General features: G+C 41.4%; 2 protein-coding genes across 7 annotated transcripts in view; one reads left to right on the top strand and one right to left on the bottom strand.

The window, feature by feature from the left end:
* The window catches only part of DHX57 (DExH-box helicase 57), a 60549-nt gene extending 58699 nt beyond the window's left edge, over positions 1-1850 (top strand). For 2 of the 4 annotated variants that reach the window (XM_027555064.1, XM_027555062.1), the window contains exon 24: positions 1151-1850. In XM_027555064.1, the coding sequence (XP_027410865.1) occupies positions 1151-1294 (144 nt within the window). In that variant the 3' untranslated portion in view covers positions 1295-1850. The remainder of the gene's footprint in view (positions 1-1150) is intronic. The other 2 variants (XR_003513314.1, XM_027555063.1) reach the window with 2 other exon arrangements.
* A 12720-nt stretch (positions 1851-14570) lies between these two features.
* GEMIN6 (gem nuclear organelle associated protein 6) overlaps positions 14571-27830 on the bottom strand; it is a 40927-nt gene continuing 27667 nt past the window's right edge. The window contains exons 2-5 of one of the 3 annotated variants that reach the window (XM_027555057.1): positions 18372-18544; positions 18035-18150; positions 17677-17820; positions 14571-15246 (exon numbers count right to left, since the gene is read on the bottom strand). In XM_027555057.1, the coding sequence (XP_027410858.1) occupies positions 14871-15246; positions 17677-17801 (501 nt within the window). In that variant the 5' untranslated portion in view covers positions 17802-17820; positions 18035-18150; positions 18372-18544 and the 3' untranslated portion in view covers positions 14571-14870. Of the gene's footprint in view, positions 15247-17676; positions 17821-18034; positions 18545-27830 lie in introns of all 3 variants that reach the window. The other 2 variants (XM_027555055.1, XM_027555056.1) reach the window with 2 other exon arrangements.

Below are 27830 nucleotides of genomic sequence, written 5' to 3'. Positions count from 1 at the left end.
TCTTCTAATCTCCTATTTCAGGGGGCAGAAACACCAATTCAAACATTACAGTAAAATACACCAGTGAATTCCCTTTTAAAGTCTAAAGCAGCACTGCTAGGAAAAATATATGTGACACATACCTAAGAATTTTTCTAGTAGCCACATTTAAAAAAAGTAAATAGGTGAAATTAATTTTAATGTATTTTATATAGCACAATTTTAATATATTTTATATAGCATAAAACATTTAAAAGTTTTAATTATATCATGTAATCAGTGTAAAAAATTGAGATTTTTATATTCTTTTTCATACTAAGTCTTCAAAATCTGGTGTGTATTTTATAGTCACAGTATATCTCAGTTAAGACCAGGCACATTTCATGTGTCATGAGATTAGCCACATGGAACAGTACAGGTCAGGAGGGCCAGGCAGGGTTGGTTTGATTCACCTGCTTAACGACAAAAGCCCGGCTGGCCCCTGGTATAGGATGGCTGTAGCTCCTGCACGTCCATGCAGCACACATGGCCCACGAGTGGAGACAGAACGCTGCTTTCCTGAAAGCACACCTCTTCTTCTAAACCGGTTCCTGTCACTGCAGAATGTCATGGCCTCTAAGGCCTGGATCCCCTGAACCATTCACTCTGGTGCACGGCATGAGCCGATTAGATCAGAGTGTCTACTCCAAGGTTGCCACACAGTGGAGGAAGAGCCAGACAGGTGTTGGCCAGATGTCCACAGTGCCACTACATCAGCACGAGCAATGTGGTGCTGTCTCCCACCCCACCTCCTCACCAACCAAAGCATAAAAATTCCAAAGTTAGATTGGTTTAATGTCCGCCATTTTTAATTCTCAATTTTCCTGCTTCTCCTCTCAGAGCTAATTGTAAAAGTTGGCCAAGCTTTAAAATGCAGAACATTGCATAAAAGCTGTTTCTGGATTTAATCTTGGTCCCCAGTGTACACTTCAGAGCTGTATGTTCCTATAATTGCATCAAGAAACTTTAGAAGCACTTTGAGGGGGAAGAAAAAAAAAAGTGTTTCATTCTCCCCCCATGGAATTAATAGCAGAGACCTAGAACAATGGTCATCACAACTGGAGAATTTCCTTTAACCACCTTTTCTCCCCTGGTGGTCCAAGCACTGCTTACATCGCAACTTTCATTTTAGGTGGCAGAATTAGTAAAGGAACTTCGTTGTGAACTTGACCAGCTCCTCCAGGATAAGATAAAAAACCCAAGCATAGATCTGTGCACCTGTCCTCGAGGGTCACGGATCATCAGCATGATTGTGAAACTTGTCACCACACAGTGAAGACTGTCGCGGAGAGTGCTCACTCCTCCCCTGCTTGCTCAGCTGGGAACCAATAGCGGCACTTCGACACCCAGCTGCGGTGTGGGGGCCGCTGGGGAAGGAGCCCGGGCAGGCTCTGCTGAGTCAGCTGCAGCCACACACGCCTTTAGGGACGTTTTCCAGACTGAGTGTTGCTAACCAAGCAGTGGGCACTCCTGCCTGGCACAGTTTGGAGTGTCAGTGTGAGACAGCTTAAAAACCAACCTGCCTGTTTTTTTTCCTCTCTGACTGCCCTGGAATGAATGAAATTCATCTGATAACACAAAAGTGAACGTTTAATACAGTGGTTTTAATCTCTGTTTTTCTCCTGCTTTTTATTAGAGTGAGATGAGGGGCATGAGGAGAAATACCAGTTGTTTTTTTCTGTCATAAAAGCTCAACTGAGAGAAATCAGAACAGAAGGGAAAAAATCATGTGAGCAAGAAAAATTAAAACTTCATTTTCAGCCATAGGTCATTATGTAAACTTTCATTTGTGAGGGGTTTATTTTTACTCATTAAAATTCAGCTTAAAAAAAGTTGAGTTCTTATTTGTTATTAAAATGTGAGCTGGTTTTATCAGTAACACTCTTATTCTTAAAAGCAGAACAACCTGGGTGTTTTCATTCTCTTTTGGGTTTTCCATTTATGAGTCTGACTGTGTCTTTTGAACTCGCCCGGATCTAAGGGCCACATTTCACATTACCTGAAGGGGAATTTTAATGGTATTCTCAGAACATAGTTGGCATGGTTCAGGTTCATGGAGAAAGTTGCCATGCTAGTGTCAGATTTATAGCCATAAAAATACCTTCTATGAGAGTGCTTATTTTCAGTCACCACTTAGGTTAATATGGCACTCACATTTTTAAAAAAAAAATATGAATACATTTACCTTGGCTAGATAGTTTTCAGTGTCCAAGAAGAATTCCAGAAAAATGAGTGGAAGACGTACTCTTGTATGTATAGCCCTCAGGTAGAGAGTTACTACAGGTTTCCCACTACAGACAGAATTCACACTAACTCAACAAAAGCACCTCAGTGAAGGATGTTCACCTTTCAAGCTATTAAGTTTCCAGGAAACCTCCTAGACTGTCCAAATGGTCACATATATCCGTGGTCCCCGACCTTTTTGGCATTAGAGACTAGTTTGATGGAAGACAGTTTTTCCATGGACTCGAGTAGGGGAGAATGGTTTGGGGATGATTCAAGCGTATCAGCCCCACCTTAGATCATCAGGCATTAAATCCCGAAGGTTAGGGGCCCCTGGCATATATGATATCACTTATGTATAATCTAAAAAAAAATAGGTGATTCAGACAAACTTACTTACAAAACAGATTCACAGGCATAGAAAACTTATGGTTATCAAAGGGTATGGCAGGGTGGGAGGTAGAGAGATGGGAAAGAAATTAAAAGTTTGGGATTAACATGTAAATACTACTATGTATAAAATAGGTTAACAAGGAACTGCTGTATGGCACAGGGAACTATATTCAATATCTTGTAAGAAAAAGAATGAAGAAGTATATTCAATATATGTGTGACTGAAGCACTTTGCTGTACCTTTGAAATATTTTAAATTAACTATATCAATTAAAAAAAAAACATAAATCCTATCAATCTCTAGATGTGCCAGACTGAAAACGTTTGGAAAGCCTTGACTGAAGGCATTATAAGAAAATCCTCACCCCAAACTAAATTTCTTAAGCTCATCATTGTAATTTTGAAATAAATGAAATTGGATTCTTTATTTGTGATTCAAGTCAGAAAGCAGTAGTATTTCAAGGTGAAACTGGATTTCCAAGCACCAGTAAGATGGTCAGCTTTTAACGTTAATTTTATGGAGAAGTCTGTAAATGATTTCCCAAATACTCATTTTACAGGAATCTAGTTAGGGAACAATATTAAATGAAGTTCTCGCTACAGAATTAGCCCACACTGCTGTTTTGTCCAATATGTAACTGGGAAGTTCTCAGGAAATGAAAATAGCTCAACACTTAGGGAGGTGGTCAGGTTGATAAAACATTAGCTTTGTCTTCTTCCTTCTGCAGTTCCATATCTAAATGTTACAACTCAAACTCCCTGAGAAGTAATGAACTTTAGTCTTTATCCTCCCCATTCTGTTATCTGAGCAGTTTACTATATCAAAGCATGCAGACTGTGGATCTGTAGGCATGAAAATTTTTTCTATTTCTAGGCAATGGTGTGAATGTGTCCCTGAGAGGTTGTCATAAAATAATGCCTATGAAAGTGAGATAGGCTGGGGTCTGGGGCTCTTTGCTGCAGTGCTTGTACCTGGGCAAACGTCTCCTGGAGCAACAAAGTAACAAAAAAATATATATGTAAGGGACTAAAAACTGCCTAAATGGGCAGTGGGGCAACTTATGAACAAGATGCAAAAAGAGCAAAAACCCACACAGCACTGCCAAGGGTGTGGGCAGACCACCTTCGCCATCCCTCTGGCCTAACCCCTGCATCCACCCCTGCCCTCGCCCTGTTTAAGGAACCAGTGCTCCCCTCCTCAGGGAGTGACCAAGGGAGCCCACTTGTTTCTGTTACCGCCTGCTGCAGTAGGAGCCCTGCAAAGCCTCGCCCAAGTCTGGCCTTTTGTCAACTTCTACTGATTAAGGAGGCCAAGAACCCTAGTCAGGAACAAAAGTACTTTGTAAAATTAAAATACAGCAAATGTAAGCAAATTGGGACTGAGGGGTGGTTTTCAGATGCAGCCCAGGCTGGCTCTCAGGGGACAGCACTCTGTTGTGGTCTCAGTTGCTGGACTGAGAGCTGGTGAGCTTGGGCTTCACACTCTGAGGGTGTCTTGTGGGGGTCACTCACTTGCTACATAAATAATGGATTCCTGGGGGTTCCCAGGGACAGGAGAGTATGGTCACACAGCCATATTATGCCTGAACAAGCCTAGGCAGAGGCTGCCTCTTTCCTCCTAAATCATGCTAGAAATAAGCATAATTCCTAGGGTTTATTTTCCCCCAAATGCAGGGAGAAATCTGCTTAATATGTACAAAGTGAGCTATATTGTTTTCAGAAATTAGAGCTTGATTGTGAATCTGTGTCAGTCAATATTTGAGTTCCATGGTACAGAGTGCCTTAAACAACGAGTACAATTCTTTATCACTGCAGTAGGTTCAGATCCTTCTAGAGTGATAGGCTTCTTCCATGTCTAAAACTGCAGTGACAGTGAACAGTTAACCACCGTGGGTCATTAACATGGAGAAGCTTTTTCTTGCCATTTCTAAGTTACCACGCAAAAGGTATATCAAAGACTGGTCTTAAATATGACTTGCAGCCAATCACTGATCCTTAAGGTGCTTTAAAATCTGTTTTCATAATTTGTTGCATCAAAGAGCAGAAAAAGAGTTCTTTTGGGGAACTGAAGCTCTGTGTGTGAATCACTAGGAAAGAGTACAATCAATGTTTCATAAATACACAGGACAGCAGCCCAAATTTGAACTTTTTCCCACAGTTTGGCCTCTTTGCCCCATCCATGCCCGACTTGAGCCACTCAGCTCTACTCCCAAATCAGTTCTAACCAGCTGCCTGGTAAACAAGCCAGAAAACAGCACCCCAGTGAGATAGCTGGGAAGAGGATGCCTTGGAATCAATGGACTGGGTTTTTTCAACTCTTATTTCAGTGTTTTAGGAAAGAAACAAATGGCAGCAAAAGCCAGCATAAGAGGGGTTTGTTTGGAAAAGCAAACACTCAGGGGTGGCTTTGGAAATTCAGCCCAATCCCATAACTACCAAACAATGAGAAGCGGTATTTAGGATGATGACCCTGACATGTTACAAATACAATATTGCTTAAAATGGTAAAGTATATAATAATTAACATTTCAACAGAAGCATTTCAAAACAGTGAAGTTTTTAAAAATTATTCCTTATGTATAGAAAATGAAGTTCCTGCTGCCTCCGTCCAACCTAGCTGTTACCAAAAATGATCTGAAGGAGTTAATTTTCCTTTTATGTTCAATGATTTTAATCAAGAAACTATCCTTGCCTGGTTTTTCTACAACAATTAAAAGACAAGCTAACTTAACCAAAAAGACTCATTTACTTCATGAGTAAATGAGTAAATTACTCATTTAATTCATTTACTTCTGCTTTTAATAAGTTTTGTCTCATTCCATTCTTGGGTTTCAAATGTGTAGTTTGAAAGGTTAACAGGGAAAAAAAAAAAGAAAGGTTAACAGATACTTTTGTTGTAAGACTTTATTTGGCCAGAGAGATTGATTAATTATAACAAATATATGTACAAAAACGAAAGAAGTTTCCTCATGGAAGAAAATGTAGTTTTTATTTTAAAATCTCTGGTTCTCAACTTAGGGCAGTTTTGCTCCCCAGGGGACACCTGGCAATATTTGGAGATGTCACATATGAAGGGGGAAGAGTATCCCTGGCAACTAGTGGTTAGAAGCTAAGGATGCTGCTAAATATCTTACATGCACAGGACACCTGAACAAAAAAAAAAAAAAAATCACCCATTCAAATTGCCAGTGCCAAGGTAAAGAAAACCATTCTAAACAACATGAGATAGGTAACTGCTTATAAAGTCTATTAGTTATTAGTCAGATGTAAAGTATGCCCATACTACTACTACTAAGTCGCTTCAGTCGTGTCCGACTCTGTGCGACCCCATGGACTGCAACCTACCAGGCTTCTCCGTCCATGGGATTCTCCAGGCAAGAACACTGGAGTGGGTTGCCATTTCCTTCTCCAACAGTATGCCCATAGTCGTCTTTAAAAATATAAGTATACTTGGACTAACCGAAAGCAAAATCTCTGCCAAATCAACTCTAATAAACATGCACTGTGTGACTAGGAGCTTAAGAGTATATCATTTTATTAAAAACACACAGTACTTGAGAAATTGAGGTAAATGTATGTAAGAATGGCAAAGTCACGCACAGATAGGTAGGGATACTTTTCCTTTAAAAAGATGTTCTACCGTAAAAAAATTTTTAAGTCATTTATTTTGAAAATGTGAAAAGTCAAGACATGCTTTTTGAAAATGTTATAGTTAATATAATTATATGTGATACTAACACTGCTAACACTCTCCACTGCAAAATTAAGTTTTCGTACTTAGGTCCATATTAAGGTGTTTAAAACATGAACACATGTACCCTTATCTTTCTATTATTTGAACAGAGTCCAATCTAGTAGACTTTGGCCAATACAGTAAAACACAAATTGGGTTAATAAAAGGGGGGATGGGAGTATACAGCACTACAGGTCTATGATTGTAAAATGTTTAAGTCTAACATGAAGCCTAACCAGAACTATAATTTCTATGTTCAGTAATCCACCTCCCATAGTTTGAGCCAGAAAAAAAAAATCAGTTTTGTTTTAGGACTTGATTATTAGTAAGATGACCAGACTGAATGTCAAAAATGTGTTGTGTACTTTAAAAGACAGATGTACAGTCAGAGGCCATGCTACACCATGGGCACCAAGGGACTACCCATGTGAGGGAACTAATCCACTAATTACAGACCCAGCATAAAACAACTTGTAATTAGACATTTCTCTTAATGCCACTCTTCTGTCTCTGAAATTCACCTGTGCTCTTTCCCATTTAAACTTCAGCTGTCCCCATTATTTCTAGCCCATAAATCTTTATACCATCTTTTTCTACAGTAAGCATGGCTAAGACTGGATTAATCGAAGCATGCAATCTGATTAGTTAACAAGAAGGCCGATTGTCCATTTTATAACTAACATGTGCTACATGGCTAATTTGAAACCCATACTGGGGTTACAGAAATTCCTCTCACATTTATACTCATAATTTCAATATAACCATTTTATTTTAATCAGGTACTATAGAATGTAAAATGGTGCAGCCATGTTGGAAAATAGTGTGACAGTTTCCTAAAATGTTAGTTGGCACGTAACCTAGCAACTCCACTCCTAGGTATTTCACCCAAGAAATACGAAAATATATGCCCAAAGACTTGCCCCAAATGTTCACAGCAACATTATTCATAATTGCCCCAAACTGGAAACAATCCAGATGTCCATTAAGCAAAATGTAAGTATATTCACAATGGAATATTATTCAGTAATAAAAAGAAGCCACTGATATATGCTACAACATGGAGATCAAATTCAGGATTTAGGGGAATATTTTAATAAGTTGTGGTTCATCAACACAATAGATATAGTCTTAAATATTATACAAGTGAGTAAAGTTATTTTTAAAAAATGTTTTATTTGGCTACTTCAGGTCTTAGTTTTGGAATGCAGGATCTAGTTCTCTAACCAGAGTAAATTTAAATGGAGCCAGTCGGACACAGACTATACATTGTATGATTCCATTTAAAGGAAATATACCCCCCAAAATCAAATCTATAGATACAGAAAGTAGTGACTGCCTGGGGTGGAGAGTGCGAATGGGAATCTACTGCAAATGAGACAGAGGGTCTTGTGGCGACAATGGAAATTTTTTAAAAAATTAGATTGTGATGATGGCTGCACAGCTAAATTTACCAAAATAAAAGAATCACTGAATTATGCCTTGAGGTGGATGAATTTTATGATATCTCAATGAAGCTTTTAGAAATATATATGAAGATGCCTTTGATTACAAAGGAGAAGAAGTGATTTTACAGTGGAAAAATATGACAGCACCACCTTAACCAAGTGATCATGGTTAACGTCACAAACATGGGCCAGATTAGCACAGGATGCCTCCTGATGCACTGAGAAGAATACACTATCATCTCCAGGGTCTTCCTTTCCCAAAAATGCACACCGATATGGATCACTGGGAAACAGAGAAACCCAAATTGAGGGATATTGCACAAAATAACTGGCCAATATTGAAAAATGTCGATGTCATGAAAGTCAAAGAAAGATTGAGGAATTACTCCAGAGTAAAGGAAACTAAAGGGACATGATCCAAATACAAGTCATTTTTTGATATAGTGAACATTGAGCAATAGGCAAAAGCTAGATAATGTCTGTATTAAATTATACTACTGTATGAATATTAGTTTTGATAACTGTACCATGGTTAAGAAAATGTTCTCACATTTCCATTGTATCCACAGTTTATTCTCAAACAGTTCAGGAAGAAACATGAACACACATGCACAGAAAATGCAAATGTGGCAAGATGTTAACATTTGCTGGATAAAGGATACAGGACAGTTCTTTGTCCTGTTCTCGCGTATTTTCTGTAACTCTAAAATTATGTCCAAATAAGTTAAAGTGATGCATGTACAATTAACAGTTGCTTATTAACATATTAATATATAGCCATGTGAATAAAAATAAACACAAAGAAACAGTTATAATAAGATGAGGATATGGGGGGAAATAACTTTCTGAAAATAAAGATTAAAAAAAAAATTAAGATATGATTCAAAGAGTACCCATACTGGAAACACATGGAGAAATGTCAATAAACACAAAGCAACTGTAAAACACCATCTTCTGTTCAGTCATAAAAATTAAGTAAAATACTAATACTCTAAGGGTGTAATGAAATTTGTATACACATTATTGTTGTTGATGTCAAGTAACACAAACTATTTAAAGAGTATTGTACTTTCATTTCTAAGCACTAGTTTTGGAGGGGTTTTTTTAGCATTTGGTTGCACCCGGTCTTGGTTATGGCACATGGGATCTAGTTCCCTAACCAGGGATCGAACCTGTGCCCCCTGCACTGGAAGCACAGACCAGCAGAGAAGCACTGGACCACCAGGAGGTTCCTTCTAAGCACTAGCTTTTGATAACAGCAGTAAAGACATATGAAGACATTCTTTGCACCATAAACTATGATAGCAAAAAGAACGTCAAAAGAAAATGTTTAATAAGTTTTAGTCCATCAACACAGTACAATGTTGTCCTTAAATCATGAAAACTACAAAAACAACTATATACATTGTATGCAAAAGTAAAAAAGCATGTCTGATAACGATATAATTTTTAATAAAGAAATCCTTTAATGACTGAAAAATGAAAACCAGTGGTGTAATAATGAAGGCAGGAAAAGCTGGAGGTGATAGATGTGTTTATGGCATAGACTGTGGTGATGGTTTCATGGGTGTATGCTTCTCTTCAACTCATCAGGCTGTATACACTATGTAGTTTTTTGTATGTTACTCCTTCGTCAAAGTAGTTTTTTTTTTTTTAAACCAATTGTATTTGGCAGTGGATGCAATTGCTAAGCTGCTAAGTCGCATCAGTCGTGTCCGACTCTGTGTGACCCCATAGACGGCAGCCCACCAGGCTCCCCCGTCCCTGGGATTCTCCAGGCAAGAACACTGGAGTGGGTTGCTATTTCCTTCTCCAGTGCATGAAAGTGAAAAGTGAAAAGTGAAGTCGCTCAGTCGAGTCCGACTCCTAGCGACCCCATGGACTGCAGCCTACCAGGCTCCTCTGTCCATGGGAGTTTCCAGGCAAGAGTACTGGAGTGGGGTGCCATTGCTGCTAAGTCACTTCTGTCGTGTCCGACTCTGTGCGACTCCATAGACGGCAGCCCACCTAAGTATGTGTAATTATAGTCCTTCACTGCTCTGATTTCTCCCCAAATTTATAGTAATCCTTAGCTTTGACTCTAGCATTCTAGAAGCTACTCCAAGAGGCATCATAAAAATTCTAGTTCTCAAAACAATTGTGAATGTTTCAAATTTCATTAATTTTATTGAAAACAATTCATGGGAGGTGTATTTCAGCTATAACATTTAGGAGGAGAGATTTAGGAAATCAAGTGCACAGTGGATAGCAAGATACAGGGCAGAGGTTGGAAAGTTTGCTCCAAGACTGAAAGATACTCAAAGTCCTGAAAACCTTTTGTTCTGAAAAATATTCTTGACACCAGTTGTGTTCAAAGACTGCCCTGGAGCTGGCTTTGGGGAGGATCTCCCCCTGGGAATCTGGAACCAGGAGAGGGATGAAAAACAGGCAGGTTAAACCCTCAGGGGGAATTTGAACTGAGGAACTGGCTGGCCCAACTCCCTAAGCAGAGAGGTTTCCGTGGCAGGGCCAAATCACATATCCTCAGGTTTGGCTCACAAGGCAAATTTTCAAACAAATCAGAGGACTCAGCTGCCAAGAAAGTCTGTCCCCAGCTCATTAGTCTGACAGCAGGTAAGTCTGCCAACACCAGTGCACCTGTCCCTGGGCCAAGGTTCACTCCTGACCAACTGTGGATAATTTCCTATGTCTTTTTTCAAGACCTCCCTCATTTTGTCAGAATCTTTTCCATTTAATTTGTTCTTATTCCCCTTCCCCTATCCAAAGACATCTGAGGGTTTGAAGGGGAAAGGCTATGTGATAAATTTCACTTTTAGGATTCTGGAACTCTACAGTTGTGAGGGAAGGCCTTTCTGTTCCCCCAGGCTTCTAAACTGCTTTTGCAAGGGTAATCTGATGGAACTCTACAGTTGTGAGGGAAGGCCTTTCTGTTCCCCCAGGCTTCTAAACTGCTTTTGCAAGGGTAATCTGATCTGGGACAGGTAGCTACCATTATCTGGGAGTTTGTTACAAATGCAAGCTCCTGGACCCCTACTAGGTCAGACTGGACTGCTGGGCCCTACTCCCAACTGTGTTAGCAAGCCCTCCAGCTGATTCTGATGCTTGCAAAAGTACAAAAAGCACTTGGATACATCCTGTTAATATTAGACAACCATGCAGGAAAGGAATTTAGCTATGTTATCAAAGTGCTTCCAAAGACCCCCTAAAACCCAAGTATTTTAAAGCATTTCTTCCAAAAGGCACAAGATTCCTTTTGTATGGATGGGACATAAACCCTCCTTGACCCCTGGTGGACCATGCTAGTTCAAGGCTCTCCTAGGGTAAGCTTTTCTGTAAACAGCCATATTTTTCTGAAGATACAATCCATATCATTTCTGTCAATACTCAACTCTGCCACTGTGGTTCAACAACAGCCACAGACAATACACAAAGCAGTGGGTATGGCTGCGTTCCAATAAAACTTTAATAAACAGAGGCAGCAGGCTGGATTCTGCTAAGGGCCTGAAGTGTGCTAACCCATCCTCGGGTTCTAACCTGATGCGGGAACCCTGGGGTCACTGTAGACATTCCCCTGAAAAGTCCCAGTTGGGCTGTATCTACAGGCGTGCAAGCCTTGCAGTTGCCGAGTCAGTCCAAAGAAGGAGTCTGGAAACGGCGACACAGCTATCACTGGTTTAATAGATGGGGGAGTTTACACACCTGAAGAAAAGTCCTGGAGGAACAACCCATCACATGTGGCAGACAGACAAGGTGGCGAGCAGGACACAGTGATAGCGGTGGTCTTGGCTGGGGGCGGGGGGGCAAGACCACCTTTTAAAAGGTGGTTGGAGACTACCTTTTACAGGGGGAATTGACCTCACGTTGGCTCAGTTACCAGGGAAACCAGCAACTGAGACCCATCCCTTACAGCCCCTCAGGTTAACAACCATCATCAGGGCAAATGTTTCCCATTAATAAACTAGCAGGTGGAGCCATTCTGGCCCAAGGATTAGAACACTCACTGGCTGGGGCAAGGGCGAGCACATTTGTTCCAACACAGTGTAGGCGCAGCAGGGACTCATCAAGCAGATGTACAGACAGCAAAGAGCAGCCGTCTTGAGTGACCTGACCATACACTCCACAACCCTTACCCCCTTAAGTCTGCCTCTCTTATGTGATATTCCTGGGGTCAGGTATGTAGTGGAGGTGCACCTCCACCCAATAAAACAAGTGCAATACAGACAACAGCAGCTGAAGAGTATCAAAAGTGTAAGACGTGGGTAAATTTGGAGCCAGGCACTTACTGGGTCCATTTTTCACGGAAGTCCCAGGGAGGACATCTTGCTGTAGACCCAGCAAAGAGGTCACTGATACCTCCCAATCTGTGAGCAGCTCCCTCTGCTCAGACAGGTGAAACGCCAAGATGTTTAACAGGCACGATACAGGGGAGATCATGACCATTAGCCAAATCTACCCTCATCCTGCTCAGCTACCCTCAGTCCCCACAGACTGTGCCAAATACAGGCAAGGTGGCAGAAGATTGTAAGGTTAATATAATAAATGGTGCCTTCCTCCAGTAAATGCCTGCCTTCCTCTCAGGTGGGGCAGGTGTAAGACAGGTGAAATCTGTCCCGTTCTAATCCTATTCCCCACAGGGGACTTACCCAAACCACCGGGGACTTACCTGCCAATTCCAGAGCCATTTCTTTTATAATACGTTCCCGAAGGCAGAAATTGTGGCAAGGGCAAAAGTGAGTTATTGTCCTGACCAGTAGTAGACAATGGTTCCTTTGGGGGTAAACAGTTGAACTCAGATGGTGTTGACTAGTTGCCTGTGGGTTAACACGCCATAAGCACTGGGACAACTGTTCTGGGATGTTCAGTTATAGTTCCTAGGCTGGAGTTAGCCTCCTGGGCCCACAAGTACAGAAATTTCCTATCTTGGTTATTGAAGCAATCCACTCATCCTTTCAACTAACCTGGCAGCAGGGGGGTCATAGGGTGGGTAGAAATGCCAGTGTGTCATCTTCACTGGCCCATATCTCAACTTTATGGCCAATGAAGTGGATTTCTTGGCCACTATTATGTCCACGGCGGTGCTGTATGTCATGCACGGCTCTTCTAGATCCTAAATAGTGGTTTTTGCATTACTCGACAACTTGAGTAGGCATTTTATAATGTCTCTCATCTGTTATACTACTTTGTAGACTACATATAGCTGCTCTTCCAGCACACTGCATCACTGCTCTGTCCCTTTCCATAGCTGGGAACAGAAGCTCAAGGGGACTCCGATTATTTTGCCATTGCACAGACCTGTACCAAACTCTTCCAGGTAACTGGCCATGTCCAATTCCAATTCATGTCCTAAGTTAATATCCCTGCTGCTGCTGCTGCTGCTAAGTCGCTTCAGTAGTGTCCGACTCTGTGCGACCTCACAGACAGCAGTCCACCAGGCTCTGCCATCCCTGGGATTCTCCAGGCAAGAACACTGGAGTGGGTTGCCATTTCCTTCTCCAATGCATGAAAGTGAAAAGTGAAAGTGAAGTAGCTCAGTCGTGTCCGACTTTGAGACATGGACTGCAGTCTACCAGACTCCTCCTCCATCCATGAGATTTTTCAGGCAAGAGTGCTGGAGTGGGTTGCCATTGCCTTCTCCGTAAGTTAATATCCCTAAAGCCTGTAATTGCTTAGAGGTGGTGGGTCAGGGGTATGCTGTCCTTTGTAGGTAGTTCAGATCCCTTGTGTTGTGTCTATGTTCACCAGCCATCCCCCTGCAGTCAGTCAGATGAGCCACAGGCATGGGGCTGCTCTATAAACTGCTAAGAGACTGAGTTTAACAGGATATCATCAATGCAATAAAAGACAGAAACCATCTTTCATGGCTAGTCAACTGCCACAGGGCTCCACACACTAGTGGATGGCCACCCTGAGATTCCTCCCAACCCCCCACAACTTTTCATTCCCCGTCCTTACATCTCAGTGGTCACAGGAGTACCCTTAGCCTCCTGGCTACTTTGTGAATTGTTGGGCTACAAGCCTTGTGGATGCCCAGCCTTGGGACCAGAAAGAGCCCAGAGACAGCAACAAAGACATTAAAAGTTATTGGACACAGGGATCTTACATGCCCGAAGCAAGGTCCTAGAGCAACACCTCCAGTGTGTGTGGTGGATAGCAGGCATAACCTGGCGGCAGCCCTCACTCACCCGGCAGGGAGGAGGCTCCTATTTATTCAAGATTTAATGTCAGGTTGCCTCATCAGTTACCAGGGAAACCAGCAGCTAGACCGGTCCCTTACAGCCCCTCAGCAGCCAGAATACTTGTCACACTTACCTTTTCCCTCAGATATATTAGCCAGTGTTCATTTTTAAGGCTTTGAGAGTTATAAGGCTTATGTGTTAAGATTTTACCAAAACTTTCAAGTTTCAACCAAAAAGGAATACATTCTGATTCAAAAGCTATTTCATCATTACACTAAAAAAAATTTTTTTAATAGACATTTTAAAAAAAGAGACATCTAGGGACTTCCCTAGTGGCCCAGTGGTTAAGATTCCACACTTCCAATGCAGGGGGTGAGAGTTCAATCCCCGGTCGGGGAACTAAGATCCCACACGTCATGCAACCACCAAAAAAAAAAACAAAACAAAACTCTATGCCTGTGGTGATAGTTGCACAACACGGTAAATACATCAAAAGTCACTGAACTGTGCAAGGAAAGCTAGTGAATTGTATGGTATGTTAACTATAACTCAATAAAAAAAAAAAAAAAAAAGACACATCTAGTTAGAATAAGCAGTGTTAACAAGACTGTGATTTTACCTTAGCATTTTATATCGAATCTAACATGTTGCATCTTTTTCCAAATACATTTCTTGCCTAATAGAAATGGAGGTGTATTCCCATCAAAAGAAGAGATTCTTGTAATTCTGTTGTCCCCAAGTTAATTTTGTTTGAGATGTCATCCTTGCCCAGTTCACTTATTAGTACCAATAATCCCCATCTTTGATTTTACCTAAAACAACAAAGAACTTTCAAAAATATGAAATCTTATTTCAATCAGTACATCCATAGTTCTTAGCCTCTCATTGGGAAGCTTCAAGATGTCCTTGAATAAGATCCTGAACACGGGACAAAATAATCTCATTAGAACTGTTGCAATTTTCTGGACCATACGGTGGGTCTATAGTCAAGACCCCAGCCACACAGAGAGTCTTTCGTGAATCTCTCTGTTCGGTGATGGGGATGTGATTCTTCTCCAGCCATTTCTTCAGGCTGTTCTTCCTCTTTTCCAGATCCTCAGGGCTGTATGCTTTGCAGTCTCCAGACATGAACAAATGCATCAGCTTCTCTCGCACGCTATGGTCCCCTTCATTCACAATTTCAACAGTCTGTACAGCATGTCCCATAATTCCAGTCACAGACATGCTGCCATCTTCAAGGAAGTTCACGAGGACAATACTTTGGAGGAAAAATAAGTTCAGACCACAGTTGCAAAAGAAAAACCTAAAGGCCCATAAAACTAAGGAAGCAATGAAATGAGCGCATCAACCCCAACAGGTCACTAGAACAATAGGGAATGTTCTCTCCACTTTAAATTAATACTCTCACCACCAAATATTTTCACTTGTTTAATATGAATTCTCTGAAGGTCCTAAACATCTAAACCTTTTGTCCAGCTAATCATTGTGGGATGTAGTTAAAGCATTACTTTAAAAGTTATGAATGTTTTAATATGTATTAGGAAAGAAGAGAGTACAGATTTAACTTTTAGAGTTAGGAAACAAATGAATAACTCCCCTTCAGAGCAGACCAAAGAAATAACACAGCACAAAATTAATGAAACAGAAAACAGAAGAGTCAAGTCAGTAAGAGGATCATCAAAGCCAAAAGCTGGTTCTTTGAAAAGGGTATATAAATTTCACAAAACTCAGGCAAGATTAATAAAAAGAGAAAGAAGGCACACATAAATAGTATTAGGAATAAGGCAGCAAAAAATAATAGTATACAATATTAAAAACATTTAAACCAGTAATTTTGACACTTAGAAAACTTCCTAGAAAATATGAATTTCTACTACTGACTCAAAAAGAAAGAGAGAGAATGTAAATAGTCCTATAACCTTAAAAAAAAAACAAAAAACCTGAAATAACCAGTTTAAAACCATCCCATGGCGGGGGTGAGGGGCGGGGGGGTGTGGGGCTGGCAGGGGTTGAGAGGGGGAAAGGCCCAATTTTACCACAAAATTCTATAAAATTGTAAAGAATCAAACATTTCCAATCCAACCAATCCAATTCTCCTAAGGACTGTAAAAGGGAGATTATGCCATAACTCATTTAATGAGGTTAATATAACCCTGATACCAAAAGCAGAGGACAGGATTAAAAAATAAAATTATAAGCTAATCTCACTTATGAATATAAATGCAAAAATCCTAACTAAAATACAATATATATGATATGATATGATGCAATGTGACATGATAGAATTTCATTTCTGTGGTACTGTCCCCCAAAACCTATAATCCCAGTCTATGAGAAAACATCATACAAACCCAAATTGAGAGATATTCTGTTAAATACCTCACCAAAACTCTTTAAAAGTGTCAGGGTCATGAAAAACAAGTAAATTAAAAAAGGACTGAGAAACTGCCACATATCAGAGGAGACTAAGGAGACACGGTGATTAAATGTAATGTGGGACCTTGGACTGAATTCTAGAACAGAAAATCCTTGGCTTGGAATCCATAAAAAGGCCATCAGTGGAAAAACTGATAAAATCCAAATGATTGTAGTTTACTTAGTGAAAACCTTTAGTTCTGACAAATGTTTGATGGTTGTGAAAACTGCTAATATTAGGGGAAGTTAGATACACAGGTACTCTCTGTACTTTCCTTGCAATTTTTCTGTAAATCTAAAATCATCCCAAAATAAAGTGTGAGTGTATCACTACCTTTAAAGTAGCCTTGCAAAAAATAATTCTGATCCTAATCACACCTCTAGATATGAATACCAGTTTATAAGAAATACAAACGGTAAAAGAACATGTTAAACTACACCATGATAATGCAATGAGCTAAATTCACAGTGTGTTCAATTTGAAGACAAATGACTCCATTTCTTCAACAAAATATAACATGGAAAACCAAAGAGAAAGTACAGTCACAGATTAAGATTCTTAAAGAGACATATCAACAAGTTGATAGGCCAACATTAAAGAGATACTTTGGAAACAATCAGGAAAACCTGAACTCAAACTAGGAATTAGCTAATATTAAAGTTACTATTACTTTTGTTAGGTGGTTATAATGGTATGTGGTTACATTTATTAAAGAGTCCTAATCTGCTAAGAGATATATTTAAGAATTTATGAACAAACTTTAGTCAGTAATAGGCTTTAAAATATTTGGAAGGCGGAATAAGATTAGTGTTTATTATATTACTCTCTTCACAATTGTGTATATGTGAAATTCTCCAACAAAATGTAATTAAAAGGAGTGTCTCATTTCTACAAACTTGGCTGGTCTGACGGAAATCTACAGTTTGACAGTATTTAGGTTCAAAGGAAATTAAGTACTTATATGAGAATAATCAGTCTTTCATTTATTTATCTGCTTTCTTAGTATGGATATGGCTTCCTTGGTGGCTCAGACGGTAAAGCGTCTGCCTGCAATGCGGGAGACCTGGGTTCCATTCCTGGGTCGGGAAGATCCCCTGGAGAAGGAAATGGCAACCCACTCCAGTACTCTTGCCTGGAGAAGTGCATGCACTGAGGAGCCTGGTAGGCTACAGAGAGTCAGACATGACTGAGTGACTTCACTTTTCTTCGGTATGGATATAACATATAGGCAGTGCAGGGGGGTGGTTTCAGGGAAGCAGGACTCGTACTCACTTGGCAGAGACTGGGTCTGTGGTTAAAACCCATCCTTTATACTCCTTGTCACTGGCTGTTACGCTGACCGCTTTGTAAGTGTAATCTTGCCATTCTAAGGGGCCTTTCTTCATCCATTCATTCATGGCTGCCAGCTGGCTAGATCTAAAACAACCACCAGTTAGGATTAATATATATGTTCCCCCCAATGAAATGTCTCACCCCTAATTTCCATTCTAGAGGTAGAGAACACCAGCGATTTGCATCATCTTCCATACCAGAAAAAGTTAAATTTTACTATTCAGTCTGAAAGCCACGGGACCACGAGCTGCTGCGGGGACGCGTCTGGAGTAATTTATCTGGCACGCTTGTATCTCACCTTCCCAATCTCAATTCCAGACCGCCTTGACGTTGGCTTCGACCTCCGCAGATGCTCAAACCCACTCAGCTCTCCTTCCAACAAATGAGCTCACTCCACACCACTATTAACAAAAACTGAAAAAAGAAAACTCCTCTGATATCCACCCAGTCCCTCTAAGTTTTCGCTGGATACCGCCAGGGAGAGGGCCCCGGATCTGTGACAATTTCATCTAAAAACTTGTTCAGAGATGCGTAAACGAAGCGACAGCAGCCGAGACCCACAGCCGCATGATACTAAGGACTGTACTCAAACCAGGTAATAATTAACGTGTAATCCTGACAAATGAGAAAAATACCAGTTAAAACTCCTAGCAGCGCCCGATTCTCTTCAACCACGCTGGGAGGAAGGAATCGCTAGGGCTAAAACCGCCGGAGCCCAGCGTGCTTTGCTCCATGTCGTCACTTCCTTCCCCCAGAATTCTCTGTTTTGTAGTCCGTGGCCTTGTCACACCTCTGAGAGTCCGGAGACCTGGGATGATAAAAGTAGGGTGCAGGGTGTGGGCAGGGGATAAGATTTTTTTTCTGTAATAATAATAAGCTTCTTTGTTCGCGAGGGTCTCCCCATTCACTGCCATTACTGATGGACATTTTAAAATAAAAATTTTAAGAAGAAAGACTTGTACCACTTCCTCCTCTGGAGTAGAAATGGAATTCCAATTTTGCCATAAATCAATCTTTCATGTAAATCCTAAAACTCTATAAGTGTGAGGTGACGTTGCCTTGGGGAAGAGATATAGAACCAATGTATTTCCTGTTTGCCCTGTGGTAAGGCAGTTAAGATGCCTACTCTTGAGATGTGTCTTTGCTACAGTCCTGATGCCAAAGCCTTTGACTGTGTGGATCACAATAAACAATGGAAAATTCTTCAAGAGATGGGAATACCAAACCACCTGACCTGCTTCTTGAGAAACCTGTATACAGGTCAGGAAGCAACAGTTAGAACTGGACATGAAACAACAGACTGGTTCTAAATAGGAAAATGAGTACGTCAAGGCTGTATATTGTCACCCTGCTTATTTAACTTATATGCAGAGTACATCATGAGAAACACTAGGCTGGAGGAAGCACAAGTTGGAATCAAGATTGCTGGGAGAAATATCAATAACCTCAGATATGCAGATGACACCACCCTTATGGCAGAAAGTGAGGAACTTAAGAGCCTATTGATGAAAGTGAAAGAGGAGAGTGGAAAAAGTTGGCTTAAAGCTCAACATTTAGAAAACTAAGACCGTGGCATCTGGTCCCATCACTTCATGGGGAAACAGTGGAAACAGTGGCTGACTTTATTTTTCTGGGCTCCAAAATAACTGCAGATGGTGACTGCAGCCATGAAATTAAAACGCTTGCTCCTTGGAAGGAAAGGTATGACCAACCTAGAAAGAAAGAAGAAAGAAAGAAAGTGAAGTCGCTCAGTTGTGCCTGATTCTTTGTGACCCCATGGACAGTAGCCTGCACCAAGCTCCTCCATCCATGGGATTTTCTAGGCAAGAGTACTGGAGTGGGTTGCCATTTATGACCAACCTAGACAACATATTAAAAAGCAGAGATATTACTTTGCCAACAAAGGTCCATCTAGTCCAGGCTATGGTTTTTCCAGTGGTCATGTATGGATGTGAGAGTTGGACTATAAAGAAAGCTAAGTGCTGAAGAATTGATGCTTTTGAACTGTGGTGTTGGAGAAGACTCTTAAGAGTCCCCTGGACTCTCAAGGGACTGTCAAGGAGATCCAACCAGTCCATCCTAAAGGAGATCAGTCCTCGGTGTTCATTGGAGGGACTGATGTTGAAGCTGAAACTTAGAGCTTCCCCAGTGGCTCAGATGGTAAAGCGTCTGCCTGCAATATGGGAGACCCAGGTTTGATCCCTGGGTTGGGAAGATCTCCTGGAGAAGGAAATTGCAACCCACTCCAGTATTCCTGCCTGGAGAATCCCAGGGACGGAGGAACCTGGAAGGCTACAGTCCATGGGGTCGCAAAGAGTCAGACATGACTGAGCAACCTCACTTCACTTCACCTGATGTGAAGAGCTGACTCATTGGAAAAGACCCTGATGCTGGGAAAGACTGAGGGCAGGAGAAGGGGACGACAGAGGATGAGATGGTTGGATGCCATCACCGACACAATGGACATGGGTTTGGGTGGACTCCAGGAGTTGCTGATGGACCGGGAGGCCCTGGGGTGCTGCAGTTCATGGGGTTGCAAAGAGTTGGACATGACTGACCGATTGAACTGAACTGAGGAGGGTACAGAAGCTGGAAAGAAAAGCCTAGGATAGGGCTGAATTAACGCCCACATAGAAAAGTACAAGGGACTTTCTTCCATCACAAATCTGTGGTCATGTACTTAGTTGACTTCTGGACTGGTCCAGAATTTTTCCAGACTATGATCCTGAAAAATGGTGCAAGGTGGTAAATTTGAGTTCCTGCAAATCTGCAAATGTAGATTTAAAAAAACTGAGTTAGAGGACTGTCAAACAATACAGGAAACACCAACAGTTAACCAGTTTTTCCCTCACAACTTGGGATTTGGGTTCCATATAATCCTTGAAGTGTATTGTTTCTAATATTATCATTTCAAATAGTCCTTACCCAAACCTTCACTCAGGCTTCCCTGGTGGCTCAGAGGGTAAGCGTCTGCCTGCAATGCAGGAGACCTGGGTTCGATCCCTGGGTCAGGAAGATCCCCTGGAGAAGGAAGTGGAAACCCACTCCAGTACTCTTGCCTGGAAAATCCCATGGACAGAGAACCCTGGAAGACTACAGTCCATGGGACTGCAAAGAGTTGGACACACTGAGCAACTTCACTTCACTTCAAACCTTCACTCACTGAATGATTGGCTTATGATATTAAGGTGGCTTTTGTAGATAATATTTTGCCATCTAATCTACAAAATCTAATCTAACCTCTAAGTCCTCTATAAATCTACAAAGAACTAATACAAATAGTAATTATTGTTATTGTGCTGCTGCTGCTGCTAAGTCACTTCAGTCGTGTCCGACTCTGTGTGACCCCAGAGACGGCAGCCCACCAGGCTCCCCCATCCCTGGGATTCTCCAGGCAAGAACACTGGAGTGGGTTGCCATTTCCTTCTCCAATGCATGAAAGTGAAAAGGGAAAGGAAGTCGCTCAGTCGTGTCTGACTCTTAGCGACCCCATGGACTGCAGCTCGCCAGGCTCCTCCATCCATGGGATTTTTCAGGCAAGAGTACTGGAGTGGGGTGCCATTGCCTTCTCCGATTGTTATTGTAATGTGAAGGAAAATATTTGAATTCCTAAAAACTCAGCCCCAAAGAGATATTTGTGACAATGGGTCATGTGCATTTTAAGCCTAGTGTCTATATTGCAGAATGAAAGACTTTGGCCTCTATCTTCTATACATAAAATTCTACAGGTAGTTGCTAGCCTCAAGCTTACCCCTCAAGTTAGCCCCTTTAAAGCCATGAGTGAAAAATAAAATAAAATAAAGCCATGAGTGAGACAGGGCCACTTCCCTCCCTTCTCTCCCCTCTCCCTTTAGTCTTCTAACTAAAGGCTCATTACCAGATTTGCTGATACAAATCACTGACTTCTAGCAAACTGAACCAAGCCCATTACCTAAACAAGTTCTCAGACAGGCCCTCTCCTGTATCTTGTCCTCAGTGAGTTCAGAGGGTGTGGCTTTTCCTTTCCCTGGTCAACTCTTATCCTTGTTCCCCCTGGAGCTTCTCATCTCCAGTTGACATCCTTTCTCTCACATTCTCTGCTCCTTTGGCTGTGCCATGTGGCACATGGGATCTTACTTCCTTGGCCAGGGATTAAACCCATGCCCTCTGCACTGGAAACATGGCAGTCTTAACCACTGGACCACCAGGGAGGTCCCTAAATTTTGTCTTTTAATTTGAAAGCCTTCAGATAGGTTTTCTCTCTTCTTTACAACTAGTTTCCACCACTTTTACTATTTTACACACTTGACTGATTCATGTGTTTAACATTTCCTGCCTAATTCTTATAGGAAATTTGAGGTTTTGACTCTGGAATAGTCCCTACTGATAAATGAATAAATTAGCAGAGTAAATTATACCTTAATCTCTTTCGAGTTTGGTGAGAATCAGTCTCAATGTGTCTAGTCAACTGTTGGGCCAGTTAAAGGCCAGAAACAGGACTGTGAGTAGCAATGTCAAGGAAATGCCAGTTGCAGGATTTCTAGTTGGATCTCCATACAGACTTCTCCAGGTGATTTCAAGAGCTCATTGTCACCTTGCCCCCTTTTCAACTGTGCCCTCTGATACCATTTTATAGCTTGTTGTTACTCATATTTATATTTTGGCAGTTACTGTAGGTTGGTTCATTTAACAATCCTTTCCCACAACCTCCTAATGAGGCTTGAAAGCTAAAAATCTTCAGCTTCCCTTGACAGTAAAAGTGACCACAGGAATACTTCTGGCCAGTGAGACATACACAGAAGTACCTAAGAAAGCTGTCCCTTCCAAAACAAAACAGAAAATTGTCCTAAGGAGGCGAAAACCTTTTTGATCCTTTGATCATTTCTCCTCCAGCCCGCCTGGATGTGCGGTGGCCACTTTGCACTGAGGAAATATACATAAGAGCTACATGCCACACAGAAAGATAAAAGAAAGAAAAAGATCCACAGCAGACCTGAACTACCTATTTTATTTGGGACAAATAAACTCCTTTCTGTTTAAACAACTATTTCAAGTGTTTCCACCCCAACAAAATCCTTTTCTAATTTATCTCCCTAATAAAATCCTCAAGAGAGAGAGCCTGTTTTGTCTTTATAGTCTCAGAACTTTGTTCAATGCCTGCATATAACAGGCATTCAGCATAGATTTGTTTAGCCAATTAATAAATTTGCTGTTCTTTGGGAAAATCTGGGACAAAACAGAAAACAATAATTTAAGCAAAGAGTTACTTACTTCATAAGGGACCAAGATAAACTAAGAACAGAAAAAGCAAATTGATAGGTCAAATTTTAAATTGGCAAAGCAGGTAACAAAGGGACCTTTGCTTTTTTCAAGAAAGTAATTTAAATCCACTGCACTGAAGACTACAGTGTATTACTATCCTTACTAATAGTAGCAGTAGTAATAATAAAAATGCTATTAACTCAATCTTAATGAACATATAAACCACTATCCTTATTTTACAGCTAACGAAACTGAGGCACAAAAGCCCAAGGCCACCTAGCTAGTTAGTGACAGAGCTAGAATACAAACCCAGGCAGGCAGGTCGAAGCCTGCCCTCTTAACCACTGTATCATACTAATTAAATAATAGGGAATAACTCAAGTATAATTTGTCACCTAAAAGCCTATTTTCAGTTAGTGAGGAACATGCTTTTCAAAGTAAGTGTTCTAAAATACCAGCTTCCCATTGTGCTCCAGTTGGTTGTCTGGACACCCAAAGTACTAAGTTAATGTGTTTCACCCACGTGTTCTAGCAAACTAAACTCTCCCAGCAAATTCTGTCTCCAAGGGTAACTGTAAGAAGGATATACCCAGTCAGATATAATATTTTGGAAGTTAGGATTTTATCCTTAAAGCAGGTAAAACCAGAAGAAGCCCCATTCCTACAGGTGCTGTCTACTCTCAGTGTGGCTCATGAACAGTGGCAACAGCATAGATGCAAGTGGCTTAATGGTGTGGAAAAGCTGGTCTTCAGAGGAATTATACCTTATGGAGGGCAACTAAAGGGAAGCTATGCAGTAACTAAACTCTCCAACAAACAACCTAGTCTTTTCTTTTTTTCTATCCAGTGAATTTATCCTCTTGTCCTCCTTCAATTATTTTCAGAAGGTTTATGTGTGTGTGGAAAGGAGGCCTCTTTCTTCCCTCTTTTGTGGCAAATCATAAGCCCATATTTGAGCTTCCTAATGAAAAAGGATAAAATAAAGCACTGATTACACAGGGGAAGATGTAGTCTCTGGTATAAAAAACCAACAAAAAGAATTGTGTACAAGGGGAAACCATTCAAGAGTCTATGCTATTCAGTACATCATTGTTTTGAAATGTCAAGATCTTAAAGTCTTTTTTCTTTCTTTAATAATTAAATAAAAACATTTACAGGGCACTGGGATTCCTAGTATAGCTACTTCCCCTATTTTATTTGTGAGCTGTCTACATTATTCAGTGAGATACTTAAAAAATACTTTTTTCTTTTCAAAAATGTTGCCTAACTGGTAAATTTATTACTTATAAGAGAGCCAGTATGTTTTAAAATGTACATCATGGAGTTAGAAGATGGTGGAGGAATAGGACAGGGAGACTACTTTCTCCCCTACAAATTCATCAAAAGATCATTTGAAAGCTGAGCAAATACCACAAAACAACTTCTGAATGCTGGCGGAGGACACCAGGCACCCAGAAAGGCAGCCCATTGTCTTCAAAAGGAGGTAGGACAAAATATAAAAGATAAAAAATCAGGTAAAACAGTTAGGGATGGATACCCATCCTGGGGAGGGAAACTTAAAAGAGGAGAAGTTTCCAAATACCAGGAAACTCTCTCAAGGGCAGGTCTGTGGGGAGTTTTGGAATCTTAGAGGGCAACATAACGGGAGGAAAAAAATAAATAAATAAAACCCACAGATTACACGCCTAACTGCAACTCCCAGCGGAGAAACAGCCCAGACGCTCACGTCCCACCACCAGCAAGCAGGGGCTGAACAGGGAGGCACGGGCGGCACTGCTAACGCCTGGGCCTGAATGCCTTGAGGGCAATCTGAGGGAGCTAATGTGAGATAGCAACCCAAACTGTGGGATAGCCAGAGAGAGAGAGGAAAAAAAAAAAAAAAAAAGAGGAAAGAGAGAGAGAATTTTCCCATGAAAAGCTCTAACCTAAGACACTGCCGGCCCCGCTCACTGAACAAAGGACTGAGCAAATACCAGAGGAGAGCTAGTTGGCAGCGGACCGGCCCATCCCCCGCCGGAGGCAGGGAGGCAGGCGGGTCACAGCCAGAGCCAGAAGACAAGGGGCAAACTTGGCCCCAGAGACAGGCATCCCCTACCAAACTTCGAGCAGGCTCCCAGATGCTAACCAAGTCTTCCTGGGATCCTGGATGGCTGACGTCCACCAGGAAGGTCGCAGCCAGAGATCAGCTCTCCAGAGGAGACATATAGCACACTTGAGACAGCGCTCCTGCTGCACACCCAGGAAACCAAGCAGCTGGGACCAGGGAGGTGATAAGACACACCACCCCACCTGGGGAGAGTGCACTCACCAAACACCTGGTTGCCTGAGCTGCTAGGACCTGGGAAGGACACAAAACGCAGGCCCAACCAAGTCTGTGCCTTTGTGGAGTACCTGAGAACCTGAACCTGAGCAGCGTAGATCTGGGAAGTGCACACAACCCAGGGCCCTCTTTAGACAGTTCCTGCAGAGCACCCTGGAGCCTGAGCAGTGTAGACTGAGAAAGCACACATGCCGTGAGCGGGGGCAAAACCAGTGTGCCCCAGACACTGCAAGCACTCCCCACACATGCCAGTGATACTTGTTTGCCGTGTTCCTCCCTCTCCGCAGCACAATCGAACAAGTGTGCCTAAATAAATGACCACTTTGTTGCCCTCTTGGGTCAGAGCAAAAGCTAGACACTGAAGAGACTTGCAAACAGAGGAAGCCAAAACAAACAAAGAAGAGAGAACAGCTTTGGAAGGGACAGGTGCAACAGATTAAAACCCTACATTAAACCCAGGATTTTAATGTAGCCTTCCACTGGCTACATTGGAAGGGACCTATAGACCTTGACAAGAAGTATAAGGTGGAACAAGGAACTATCTGAAACCGAATTGACCACACTGCCCTCAACAGCTCCAGAGAAATGCCTAGATATATTTTACTATTATAATTTTTTGATTCTTAAGTGCTTTATTACTCCTTTTTCATTTTTAAAACCTACTATTACTTTGAAAAAAAAAGACCCTATTTTTAAAGCAAATTTCATATTTTTTTATATAACTTTTGTGATTGTTTTGTTTTGTTAATATTGTATTTTTGAGAGTCTAACCTCTATTCTAGATTTTTAATCTTTACTTTTTGGTATTTGTTATCAATTCTATACCTTTAAGAATCCAATCTTCAGTACCGATTTTTACTTAGGAGTGTGATTACTGGGTTGATTGCTCTCTCCCTTTTTGACTCTCCTTTTTCTCCCCCAAATCACCTCTATCTCCTCCCTCCCCCTTCTCTTCTCTGCTTAACTCTGTGAATCTCTTTGGGTGTTCCAGGCTGTGGAGAAAACTTAGGGAACTGATCACAGGCTAATTGGTTTCTCTCCTTTTGACTCCTCCTCCTCTCCTCCTGGTCACCTCTATCGCCTTCCTTCCTCTTCTCTTCTCTATGGAACCCCATGAACCTCTCTGAGTGTTCCAGACTGTGGAGAGCAAATAGGGAATTGATTACTGGCTAGACTGCTTCCCCTTTTGATTCCCCCTCTTTTCCTCGTGGTCACCTCTATCTCCCATCTCCCTCTTCTCTTCTTCATGTAACTCTGTGAACCTCTCTGGGAGTCCCTCACTGAGAATCTTTTCACCATTAAGCTAGATGTTTACCATCAGTGCTGTATGAATGGAGAAGTCTTAGGCTATTCTTATAAGAATAAGACTGAAAGCCAGAGGCAGGAGGCCTAAATCCAAAACTTGAGAACACCAGAAAACTCCTGACTCCAGGGACCAACAATCAACAAGAGCTCATCCAAAAGCCTTCATACCTACAATGAAACCAAGCTCCACCCAAGAGTCAACAAGTTTAAGAGCAAGACATACCAAGCTAATTCTCCAACAACGCAGGAACATAACCTGAGCACAAAAATACAGGTGGCCAAAAGTCACACCAAACCCACAGACATCTCAAAACTCACTACTGGACACTTCATTGCACGCCAGAGAGAAGAGATCCAGCTCCACCCACCAGAACACTGACACAAGCTTCCCTAACCATGAAACCTTGAAAGCCAGTCGGCCAACCCCACCCACAAGGAGGAATGTGCACAATAAAGAGGAACCACAAACTTCCAGCATGCAGAAAAGCCACCCCAAACACAGCAACCTAAATAAGATGAAAAGGCAGAGAAGTATTCAGCAGGTAAAGGAACATGATAAAAGCACACTAAACCAAACAAAAGAGGAGAAGATAGGGAGTCTACCTGACAAAGAATTCAGAATAATGATAGTAAAAATGATCCAAAAATTTGAAAACAAAATGGAGTTATAGGTAAATAGTCTGGAGACAAGGATTGAGAAGATGCAATAAAAGTTTAACAAGGACCTAGAAAAAATAAAAAAGAGTCAGTCAATAATGAATAATGCAATAACTGAGATCAAAAGCACTCTGGAGGGAACCAACGGTAGAATAACTGAGGCAGAAGATAGGATAAGTGAGGTGGAAGATAGAATAGTAGAAATAAATGAAGCAGAGAGGAAAAAAGAAATGAGGACAACCTCAGAGACCTCTGGGACAATGGTAAACACCCCAACATTCGAAAGTCCCAGAAGAAGAAGACAAAAAGAAAGGCCATGAGAAAATACTTGAGGGGATAATAGTTGAAAACGTCCCTAAAATGGGGAAGGAAATAGCCACAGAGATCCAAGAAACCCAGAGAGTCCCAAATAGGATAAACCCAAGGCAAAACACCCCAAGACATATATTAATCAAATTAACAAAGATCAAACACAAAGAACAAATATTAAAAGCAGCAAGGGAAAGACAACAAATAAACCACAAGGGGATCCCCACAAGGATAACAGCTTATCTTTCAATAGTAACTCTTC

The sequence above is a fragment of the Bos indicus x Bos taurus genome, chromosome 11 (assembly GCF_003369695.1).
Source record: "Bos indicus x Bos taurus breed Angus x Brahman F1 hybrid chromosome 11, Bos_hybrid_MaternalHap_v2.0, whole genome shotgun sequence".
Classification (NCBI taxonomy): domain Eukaryota; kingdom Metazoa; phylum Chordata; class Mammalia; order Artiodactyla; family Bovidae; genus Bos; species Bos indicus x Bos taurus.
Note: the sequence above shows the minus strand (reverse complement) of the source record. Positions and strands in the feature narration are given on the sequence as shown.